This window comes from Cariama cristata, unplaced genomic scaffold (assembly GCF_000690535.1).
Source record: "Cariama cristata isolate BGI_N322 unplaced genomic scaffold, ASM69053v1 scaffold24058, whole genome shotgun sequence".
Classification (NCBI taxonomy): domain Eukaryota; kingdom Metazoa; phylum Chordata; class Aves; order Cariamiformes; family Cariamidae; genus Cariama; species Cariama cristata.
In genome coordinates, this window is record NW_009633267.1 from 22,487 (window position 1) to 34,367 (window position 11,881).

Below are 11,881 nucleotides of genomic sequence, written 5' to 3' on the forward strand. Positions count from 1 at the left end.
TTGGCTGGAGTGATTTCTTTACGTGCTCCTTCCAAGGCTAAATTCATAGTGTTTAATAAAATTTTTAAAAATGGGACCTACATTAAGGCACAAGTGCAGATTACTCAGAATATTCAAATCTGGCTCCCTATGAAAAATACCGGGTGGAAAAGAAAAAAGACCACATACAAGAAAAGGCTAAGGGAGAGAATTTGAAGGAAGGCCACACGATCAGGATCGCAGTAATTTTATAGACTGCTACAACACATTTTTTTCTCTAAGCTGCACGGAAGACAAACTCATGCTAGGACAAAGGGGATTTGATACAGTCCTTTTCCTTAGGAGGAGAAGGAGTAACAATCATACACACTAATAACCAAACACAATTTGCTGAGTTAGAAATGACAGTCCCTGGTAGAAATTAGGGTTCTTTTTGACAAGTTAATTACAGATAGAATTAGCAAGGTCAAACTAACAATTACTTATAGATGTGAACAGATTCAAGTAGAAAAAGTCCTGAGTGTAAGAGCCCTGACAAAACTGGCATTGACTGGTGAACAGCAAACAAAACAGAGCAAAAACCCCAACCGACTACATTTCACACCATGGACATTTTTTTCCATAATACAGTAATGATTAATTATGTGGAAATAAAGTGTACAACAGTTTCTTTAAACACGTTACAGACATAACCCTGATTTTTTTTTTTCCCTTTAACAAGGTATCTGCAGATACTGTTTATCCCAATTAACTATGGATGCTTCTTACTTAATCCTTTTTACAGCCTGATCTTTTACTCCAGTCTCAAGTGAGGCTTCTAAAGCAGGTACCTTCCCTAGAGAATTTCCAGGGGAGGTATGGACCATTCTTAGTATAAATATGGCTGAATGACTCCAACGGTTCTGTTCTACTAAGTTTAAAAAGCAATAGGTAAATTTCTGCAGAAACCTCTTAAGTGAAATGCACTAAGGTGCAGCATAGTATTATAAAAACAGATGCTGTATACATCACATTCTGGACATCTTACAACCCATATAGATTCACTTGCTGAAAATCTGACTTAGAAAACATGAAATTTAATGCTTTACCTGGAGCAATGCAAATTAATAGCATCCTTCCTATGGAATCACGTGGACTATTCTATGTTTACCAATGTAAGACATCGTTACAATTTGCAAGCGTCGCTGGCTAATTTCATTGCATGCAAATAAATATGTGCCTTGAACAGTCTTTATATAAACACATAGCAATTTGCCAAGTCAGTAAGCCGTACTGTCAATAAATTCTTTTTGTTTTTAATTCTGTATGCAGACAGGATCTATCGGGAATGCTAGCAAATTCATATGCAGCTAGAACTTAGAGATGTTTAATGATTTAGTACCCAGTTAATTTTTCTGTCCTCAAACAAAACCCTTCAGGCAGGATATTGTATTGGACCTAAATATTACATAAGTACGAGGCTCAAGCTTAGTCCCAGATAATTAGGTAAATGTAAGGGGAAAAAAAAGAGGAAAAAAATATTCTGTCCAAGGAACATTAACAACCAGGAGCAAAAAAAAAAAAGGTTTTTCATGTTACTGCGATTCTTTTAGTTATCATTGTCATCATCCTCTTCAATGGGTTCTCGTAGACCTTCACTCTGACGACTTTTTCCAGCCATTTCTAGTAAGGCCTGAGTCTCAGGATCTACATCCAGGATACTCTTTTTACCTTTTGTCTGCAAAACAGAAGAAAATACAGTCAATTTAAAATGTCATTATGAATGAATCAGTATCAGGCTACAAGAAAGAGACATACTCAAAAGTCCACAAGTAATCTGGTTTGCAAGCTTGTCACAATGAAGCATACATACTTTCCAAGTAAGGCATTTAAGATGCACTGGGATGCATCAAATGATTTTTATTGCTCCAGTTACACGAAATAGTCATAAACTTTTCCTAAGATGACAGTGAACTATTTAAAGTTTATCCAGGTTACAAGCCAGCCAGAACATCCTGGTTAACCTGACTTTGGTTTGAAGTGCAGATGTGAACTTTTTTTTTAAAGAAGAGATTCAAGTACAATTCAACATATTTTGTAAACCATTTGTTCTGTTTCTATTTAGAGTTACATGTCCAGTGAAGAGACAAGGCAGATGAATTTAGTATGAAAAGAAACACTTAGCATGAAAAAAACACCACCGAACTGTGCAGACCAGACAGTTTAATAAGAGAATAAATTACAGGGACAGAGGAGACTTCTTTCCAGTCTCCTACTCATTCCCAGAAATAAACCAAGTGCAGAAAGACTAGCATAAATATATTCACATAAATTTACTGTAAAACAACAGTAAATTTAAAGTGACTGATAAGGAAATCTTTTGGGTTCTCTTCCTGAACTATAGATTAGGCTTTACTTGTGAGCTTCCAGTGCCTTCCTTCTATTTTACAAACACGGGGTTTTACTGAACCCCTCCAAGGAGGTTCCTCCTGGAGACCATTTCTCAATATCAGAAAAGCTTTTGGAAATTCAGAATAAAGTACTGCTCTTCTGACCCCATCGTCTCATGGCTTCTGCTGTTCTTTCTTGTTGGCACCCTCAATAATTCCACTACTGTTTTGCCATTTGCTTGCTACAAAATATGGCACCATAGGGCCAGTTAAAGAAAACATTATTCACTACAATGGAGAGACAGTATTTAATCAGAAAACTGCAACTGTAAGTTTTGCATTCGCATCTTCCATTCCAATCAGGACACAATTTCACAGGTTCACCTACCCCTGTACTTTCAGGGAGGTCTCCCACTGCCCAAACTTCCATGGCATCCAGTGTGAAATCCTCTTTCGCTGACAGCTGGGGACTGTTGTAGGTGGTACATCGAGGTTTTGCTTTACTGTGTCCCTTCCCGTAGTCACTGTCTATCCAGAGTCCGAAGTACCCATGTTGTCCACCCATACCCTGTGAACCAAAGCAGCACACTAAACACTTGCTACACATGTCAAACAGACTGGGCACGTTACGAAACCTAGAGTATAAATTGCTGGTTTCAGTATTTATGCCACACTTGTACAGGTAGGTGAAAAAGGGTATTCTGTGTGAACCTGGGCTTCTGTACTCAAATCTAGCATTCCTGAAGACAAACAAGAATTTACCTGAGTGATACTGCCCTCTCTCTATGCTTTACAGCATACCAGTATCTGCAAGCACTTCAACTGCATATTGTGCCAGAAATATAGCTCACTGTTTATTGACTAACAGTTCCATTTTAAACAGAGTGAAAGTGCTTAGTTTTGCTGCCTCTTTTCTGTTTAGAAAAGTATCTACAGAAACAAATAATGTAATTTGATATTGTTTGCTTTCTTTAGAGCACATCTACTCCAGACTGCTGCAATTCCCAAAGTTATGGGCACACAATGCTACAAAACTGTAAAGCACTTTTCAAAACAGGTGGTGTGTTGTAGCTCTGCAGAAACTCCTCTGCAGCTAGAGAGCTCATTTTTGAACTTGAGTAAAAGGAGCTTCTGCCACCACTGTAATCACACAACAGCAGCAGCCTGCATGCAACTCTTGTACTCTAATTCTGTTGGGCTTTCTCAGCCTTCCATAATTTAAAAAGCAGTTAGTGTGGCAGTGAACAGCCAGTGTAAGGATCCTCAATTACACAGATCGGCTAGCTTGCGCTGCTTCAGTGATGTGGATACGTGCAGTCAGTTCTTCCAGACAACAGGGAGGACTGCTAGAGGGGCTTCCGTGATAACCAAACTTGGCAAAAAGATTTCTTCCCAGAACCTCCATAAATCTAACCTACATAAAGCCCACCTACTTGGGTCAGACATAAATAAATTCCATTTATGTCCTTCAGAGAGTAGTCACATTTCCTCAGAGAGTAGCAAGTGACATCAATCTGCTCACAGTAACAGAAGTGAAAAACACGAAACACTTCCGAACTCCAGCCACAAATCCAATTTCCAAATTGTCATGTCTTAATACTTACAAGTCCATTTGGCATTGTTTGTTGGCCATGGTTCAAATACATGTAGTGGTCATTATACCCTGTGTACGTGTATACAGCAAGAGAGGGGGAAACAGAAAACAGAAAGCATCTGTTGTCACCTGTGAACAGAAAAGCATCTGAGGTCAGACAACCGGCCAAGCACTAACTTGCCTACAAATAGGATAGGAAAAAAATATTGAAGAAGTGCAGCTGAATAAATCAAAGACAGCAGCTGCAATCTCAGAAAGCCAATATCTATCTCTCATCAAGATCTAGACCTATTGTTTATTCTCACTTAACTCTGTGCAGGGTCACAGAAATCAGTGTGATTATATGGCTGTGACCAAGGGCAGAGTCAGAGGCATGACTAGTACATTACATTACGATGTAAGGGTACACCTATCACAGGCTTGCATTGTATCACCTAAAACTGGCCAACCGTTAGACCCATACAAACCGATATGAGCGCAGATACCCTTAGTTCTGACTATAGTGATATATAGATCAGTTTAGGGTCAATGATTTAAAGCACAACTTTCATTATGCCCAGTTTGGTATGCAGAGGGACCTGTGGTGTGACTGCCTAGTACGCTATATGTGTTATTCTATCGGGAAAAAATACAAGGAAAGTGTTGTGTAACAATGTAACATAACATTATATTAACTGACTGAAGTGGTAATTATCAAATACTAATTAAGTATAGGAATTGAATTTTTAATGTAACAAAAGTGAGGATTCCCACCAGGACAGATTATCCAGAGTCCATAGTTTTTTTCAGAAAGCCATCACAAAAGTTCTTTCTAAAGTTACAAACAACCCCCCCTCTTCTCCCCAGAGGTTTCAAGGGAACAAAGAGTTTAGCTTGTCCAAAGGACCCTTTCGCTGCTGGATTTTAAAAGGGAAACAAAGACAGTGCACAAATGGCAACAGGAGGTTTAACCTGGTGTTTGGCTCAGCTGTTCTGAGATGGAAGATTGCCATCTGCTGGATATCTGATTTGAACTCTAATTCATCGTCTATGCTCTGTTTCCTTCATTTTTGTTTCATTTTCCACCTGTGCAGCTACAGGGGTTGATAGATTTCACTGAAAAGAAAACTTGGTCCATGATCAATTAATTCCTGCAATTCTAAAAGTCTGGCAAATAACAGACAAACTATAAACATTAATCGGTAGTATGCCTGACTGGCTACACAGCAAGAATAACTTAGCATGTATTTTATATTTTTCCAAAATTAGTGTTATTTTTGCCACAGGAAAATACACTTGGCAGTATAAGAAATACCGCATGTCATGAAAATAGAATGACAGTATCCATTAAATGGGTGGGATTCTTGTACCTGTACAGAATAGGCAATGTATACCTCAGCCATGAGACACTAGAAAAAGAAAAGTGAGTTTTACCTTGAAACTGTGGCTTCACCTCCCAGGAGTGAGACGCAAACCCACCAAAGATATAACCATCTAAGTCCTTTAGAATCACTATGCAAGGACCTTTGTTCACTATATGCCCACATAACTGCGAAAAGCTTTCTCCATGAAGCCTAGAAGAAAATAAAAGCTGCCACTTGTGCTGTAGCTCTGCAGGCAGATGGGAGTTGATGTATATGATGGATGGGATGTCAAAGAGGCTGACAACTCCTCTTCCTCTGATGCCTTTGCAGCCTGGAACTAGGTTGAGTATGTCTTTGGTTTGGTCTGGGAGAGAATGGAGAACGTGGAGGCCTTGCCTGATAACAACACTGAGGAAAACTGAGATCTGTGGAACTCTGTACACCCAATCCTCAATGACACTTTGATCAAAATTCACCTCCATCAGCTGAGGACTCCCAGGTTTTGTCGCATCTAAGTAATAAAACACACAGGAACAGTAGTAAGTCTCCCAGTCTGGAAAATAATCAGTTGATTTTTAAGTGTAAATACAATATTCCATTATTTTAATGAACATGAAACCACATGAGAAAGGAGCCAGCAACAGTCAAGTGTCAAGTGCATTAAGCACATACATCCACAGAACTGAGAAACGTGTGCCTGTGACATCCAATGATTGGGCTGTCATGATTAAGAAACATAGACTCCTAGTTACAACTTATGAGATGTTCTTTGCAAGACAGCACAATCTATTATTACAACAGTGCAAGGATAAACCTATGCTTTGTAAAAGGACACACAGTCATAAATATATGCACATGCATCTAAACACCTGTCACCTGCAAGTCAGGTATTTGTAAAATACACATGTTTCATGACAAATAGTTTTGCATGTCCACTTAAACCGGGACTTCAAACCAAAGCTCTGCTGAATTTAGTGGAGAAAGACGGTAAGGCAAAATAAATAAAATTCCCAAGTCATTCGCAAAGCACTAGGTTTGAAATACTGGTCTCACCATTTAAATTCAACGATGTGACCTGAAGAGAAAAATTCCTGTGCGATCAACGATTACATGCGTTCTGTGCCATTCTGGGATATACTGCCTCAGTGCTGCTTACCTGCAAGCTTCAATTCTGATAGCAGCTGAGAAGCCAGAGCCTTTACTCCACTTGCAGAATCCCTAGTATTCTCCAAATTCCAACCTTTCAGTTCCTTCCTGTAGCTCAGTACATGGACTACAGACATGATCAGATCCTCTGTGAACTGAAAAGGTTAAAGCATCACCATTTTGGCATTTCTTTAATAAAATTGCCAAGAGCTTCAAAGGACTTTCTGAAAATAAAGTCAAGCAGTACTGATGCTGTAATCCCAATGGCAGAAACATCTCTTCTCATGACGACTGAGAAATAACAGAAATGCTATTTCAGTGTCACAGGTCTTGAAAAGCACCCTTTTTCAAGACATTTTGTAAATGTTACTTCACAAAGCATCTCCATTAAATATGGCATGAAACAGGGAGGGGAGGTCCAAATTTTGCAGTGGTAGGAGCTGCTAGTGAACTACTGGTTTGTGAGATCCCACTTTTCCACTTTGGAATTACTTGATTCACACATCTATCCTGCAACTAAAGCTCTAGAAAGCATTTTGCTCAGCTCCCAGAAGCACCAGCCACACCACAACCCTTGCTGGTTCTTAAATATAGCCAGTCTCTGCACCGTTCAGAGTAAGCCCATGAACCATCAGACAAAACAGTCATTGCGCTCCAGAAAATCCAGATCCTGGTTCTCAAAGTAGGCAAGTCAGCATGGAAAAGCCCGCAGCTGAGATGGTCACCCCATATAACCTGGTTTGTCTACACTGTTTGTCCCAGATCAGCAAGTTAGTGGTAAGGAGATTAAAAAAATACAAAAGTCAGGAATTCCTGTTGTGAATCTTGCACTCTAAAGGTTACCTTCAAATTGCCTACCATCTCTGTTCTCTTACTGTACCCCCAACACAAATTTAACTGCCTGTTTACCTCTTGGATTTGTTTGCCCTTCACAGGCCCTTCTGTCTTGGAGATCATTCTCATTATTATGGAAATCTTCTCATCTGCATTCCCCTTTAAGAGGTTTGACATAAAAATTACAAACTGCTCCTTAGAAATCTGTTCGCTCAGCCCAGATGATTTCCCGGTCAGGTCAATACTTCTCATTCCGTTGTATAACCGAACAGTCATTTGCTCTGGTAATGGCTCCCGTGTATATGCCTACAATGAGAAAAATAGCAAAGAATGTATTTTACAAATGAAGAATAACTAACATATTCCAGCTAATCTGTGCTGAGGTATACCACTGTGAATGAAGGATTTCAATGCCAAGTATCTGCTATCAGCAACAAACTTTTGTCAAAGGACTGGTTTTCCAAGAGGAAAAAAAAAATTCTATTTTTATAATATCTCCTTTCCAATATTATTTAGTGATTTAAGTTGATGCTGGTTTTCTACAAAAGCCATGGACTTTAAAAAAAAATACAACAAGACTTTAAAGTGTTAACGGGATATTAGCAAAGGATTTCTGTATGATAACTCTGTTGTAAAGGTTTACAACTCTGCCAGACCAACATGTAAAATTGTGTTTTAACTCTGCTTTTGATAGTGGAGCTCACAGATACTTAAAAACAAAGAGAAAGTGAAGTTTTTTCCACATCTCAGTTTCAGCTTCAAGATAATGCAGGCAATGTGTTTAACCCGACATACACACATAGAAACAATTCTGAGAAGTTTCCCTCTGCATAGCAACATCTAATTCAAGCACTGAACAAAATGGAGATCACCTGATTTTTATAAGGCATCCCTGATGTTCAGACAGTCAAAATAAAAACTTGTTCATCTAAATTGCATGACTGGCCCTTTCAACTGAACTCTAACTGGTATCCATCATCATACACCACAACACTGCGGGAAAGATCTGACTGCAGATTCAAGAAACTTTCACAGTGTTCAAGATAGTTACACAGTTTAAAATAAACCATCTAAGATACATCCATACACTAGGACATGATTACATAGTGTCTTCACTGTGCGAAGCACTGTGCATAACATGCTGAACACCTGACTCAACTCTTACAAACAGGAGTGTAGCCCAGCGGGGACTATGCTGAAATCAATGGAGCTCCACCTGCGTAAAAGCACTCCAGCTCTACTCAGTGGAGCTGCTATTACCAATCTATCCCTGGCTCAATACCACTCCTGCCGAAGCCACCAGGGCCGTTCCTATTTGACGGTAATGGCTGTTCCCGTGCATATGAGATGAGATCCAATATGGCAAGTGCTATACTGCTTTTGTTGACGTCAGTGGTAAAACTCCCGTTGATTTCAGTAGAAGCAGAATTAGCAGCCAGAGTCTTGCACATTAGAGTGTTTCATATTGAGGGAGGGAAGGTCACAGGGAGTACAGCTGTCTTTAACAGGCTTTCTAAAAGTGCTACATGAGCCTGAATTAGGACAAGTAGCAGGGAACATAATTAAAAACACTATATTCAAGGGCTTTTTAGTCACACTGCAGTATTACCTACCTACTCCCTACCCTTTCCCACCCACCACTTTGTTGCACTGTTTTGTTATCCTTATAGTTGTTCCAATGAGTAGACCTGGGGTGCAAAAAAGGAGGACTGTAAAAACTGAATCTTTAATAAACATCTAACAAACTCACCTCTGACAGTTTAGAATCCTTGTCTTAAATAGCTTCCAGAAAGTATCTAGAGATACCTGCTCTGCCTGCTTTCCAAGCTATGCAGTGCAGCCTGCTCTGGTCCAGAAGCCATGTAGTTTCCTACTAGTACAGCACTGAGCCTAAGCAGAGTACATGCAGTAATGCTTGGTGCCTTGTCAATGTTACCAAACTGCTGGTAGATCAAATCTGCCACATATCAATCTAGCTCAGGCATGAGTATAGACACCTGTGAGGCAGGCAAGTCATTGCAATAGTCCCTGCACTAAGGAATTAGGCACCTACAGGCAGTCTTTCAAAAGATTTTAATCTAAGTTGGCAAACAAAAAGGCAGGAAGGGAAAAGACAAACGTTCATCAAACGTCACACTGATCTAAGGGCAAAGCTAGAAAGTTAATTTCTTCCAGGTCCCAATCAAACAACACACACCAAGACCCAAGTTCTTGGATGTACTAGGGCTGGAAAGCTGGGCAGCAGCACCACTGTTTCCAAACTGGTGATAGCTCATCAACAGCCAGCCTGAAGGAAGGCTAAAAAGCTGGTCTGTATGCAAATGCATTGCCAAATACCTTAAAATAACTTGCTTCTTTCGTCGAGTTTTAATTTGATTTCATTAACTAACATATACAAAAATACACCTTTAATACTACATTCATTTGGCCTCTTGGTTTCTGCCTCATTGAAGTTATCAAGTGTTGCAACAAATCATTTTCCTCTTCTTTCTTGATTAGAAAATGAATGCAAAGTTAATCAGAAAGCATAATGTATGTTAATTAGCTAAAACAGGGAGCCACAGCTTAATCAAGCAAAATTGAATTCTCATTTTAATGCAAGTGAAAAGATTAGAGACACTGATGCAATTGAGGGAGAAAGAGATAACCAAATACAAACTGACTTTGTGATAGCTTCTCAAAAAAACCTGTAAATAATCACACACTATAGACTCCAGGGGGAAGAATATTCTTCCCATTTTTCAGGTTTCAGTGAAAATATTTTCATACATTCCAAGTTAGCTCAGAATTACAAAAGCTGCAAATTGACCCAAGGGTATAATTTAAGAGATAAATACAAACCTGAAAGTCACTACTCATGTTAAACTGTAATAAAAAGTTAAATATCTAACCTGCCCCAAAATACTAAGTATTAGAGACAAGCAATCCTTAAAAAGTAACTATTGCCACGTCTTTAGTTTCTTTCTGGAATAATGTTCAATGTACTACATCCCAGATATATGAGGAATAACAGATTGTCTTGCCTGTAGTGCTGCCAGGGTCACAGTTTTCTTTGTAGATTTGCCATTTTTTGTTCCAGCTGCGCCACTCGATCCTGATAAGGTATCGAATACTCCATCAATGTCAGACTGCTCCTCAGGAAGAAATCTGGAAACGTGATTCTGATAGGCATTGCTTTCTGTATTTCCCATCTTTTCAACCTGAGGCAAAGGAAAAGGAATTTAAAAAAAAAAACAACAGTAAACACAGAAAGGTATCACAATGGCAACAAAAGACATATCAAACAGACTAACATACCAGTGCAAGTTTTACAAGAAGAGCAAGTCACTAGCCTTCTAGGAAACTATTACAACTACCGTTTAGTCTCTGTATTCACTAAGACTTAGTGAACTTGAAGAACACCCATGACCAGTAACTGTATTTTAAAAAATGACAGTCCGCCAGCTCTTTGCTAAAACCACCCTGTCTACCAATTCAAACCTCATTCAGGTCTTATCAAATGGAAAAACCAATATGATCTAATGATTAAATTAGCTCATACAAAGTGACCACAAGTCTGTCAGCTGGAATACATCAGCAACATGAAGGGAATAGCCTGATTATGGATTATTTATGATGGATTATGCTACATCGTTCTGATGCATTAATGGACTGAAGCTAAGCCTGCTAATAAGATGTGGCACTAAAACACCACCACTGTAAAGTCTCTGAAGGTGACATAAAAATGTTTTTTTCTAATGACGCAATACAAAAATAATTCAAAAAGCTGCCAAGAAACACAGTAACAAAAACATTTAGGAGGATGACTCAAGACCCATGAAAAACACACAGCTTCATATGAAGTAAACAAATTACTAAGAGCTGGTACCCACAGAATTAAGCTTGGCAGGGGGGGTGCTGGTTTGGGGTTTGTTTGTTTTACACATTTAATGGTACAGCTATGATGTTTCTCACTGTTCCAGGATTCATCTGCATTACAGAGACTCATTTTTTAGTGTTGTTTGGGCCACAGGTTCGGGCCTTCTCCCTGGAGCCGCATGATACGGACCTAACAGTGCCACGGGAGGGCCTGAAATCCCAAATTCCACCACGACTGCAATGACGGTCACCACAGTCAAGAGCCTTCTCATCTACTGGGGGTAGACACACTCCTGGGGTGACAATATGAAAAAGATGACAAGCAGAATAAAGCATCCTTTTGTGGTTTTCTTTCCATAAATTCCACATCCTTTCTGGGACCTCACTTTTGGTTTAGGATTCCCAGTTCCACGGAAATCTCCTTTTGCAGACAGGCCCATCACACAGCCTCGGAAGGACCCTTTGTTTAGCCCAATCCAATCTTTCTGTCATTAACTGATACCGACTTTGATAAACAACTGTACATAAGAGCTGGGTTGGGCTTCTTTACCTTCACCGAACAGTACAGGTCCAAAAGCCTCGTTTGCCTGTGAGGAAGAGGTCAATCGTGAGGTAAACACCAAAGGGTCAATAGAAAAGACTGTAACCTGAAGACAAACCGTGAAGGCGTTATGAATTTAAGCAGCGAACCCCTGGAGAAAGGGGGTCCTTGACCCCTCTCCCTCAGCCCGGGGAAGCACAAGCGGGGAGAGGTTCCC

At 39.6% G+C, this 11,881-nt stretch overlaps 1 protein-coding gene across 2 annotated transcripts; it reads right to left on the minus strand.

The window, feature by feature from the left end:
- Positions 1 to 1,534: 1,534 nt before the first annotated feature.
- TLDC1 (TBC/LysM-associated domain containing 1) lies at positions 1,535 to 11,563 on the minus strand. Of its 2 annotated transcripts, XM_009706706.1 has the most exons (8): positions 11,510 to 11,563; positions 10,289 to 10,465; positions 7,341 to 7,571; positions 6,442 to 6,586; positions 5,356 to 5,796; positions 3,953 to 4,071; positions 2,737 to 2,916; positions 1,535 to 1,696 (listed from the first exon to the last, which is right to left on the minus strand). In XM_009706706.1, the coding sequence occupies exons 1-8, from the start codon at positions 11,561 to 11,563 to the stop codon at positions 1,568 to 1,570; spliced, it is 1,476 nt and encodes a 491-aa protein (XP_009705008.1). In that variant the 3' UTR covers positions 1,535 to 1,567. The 2 variants fall into 2 exon arrangements, with proteins under 2 accessions (XP_009705008.1, XP_009705009.1); XM_009706707.1 differs by lacking the exon at positions 11,510 to 11,563 and having other exon boundaries at positions 7,341 to 7,556; positions 10,310 to 10,456.
- Between the last annotated feature and the right edge of the window lie 318 nt (positions 11,564 to 11,881).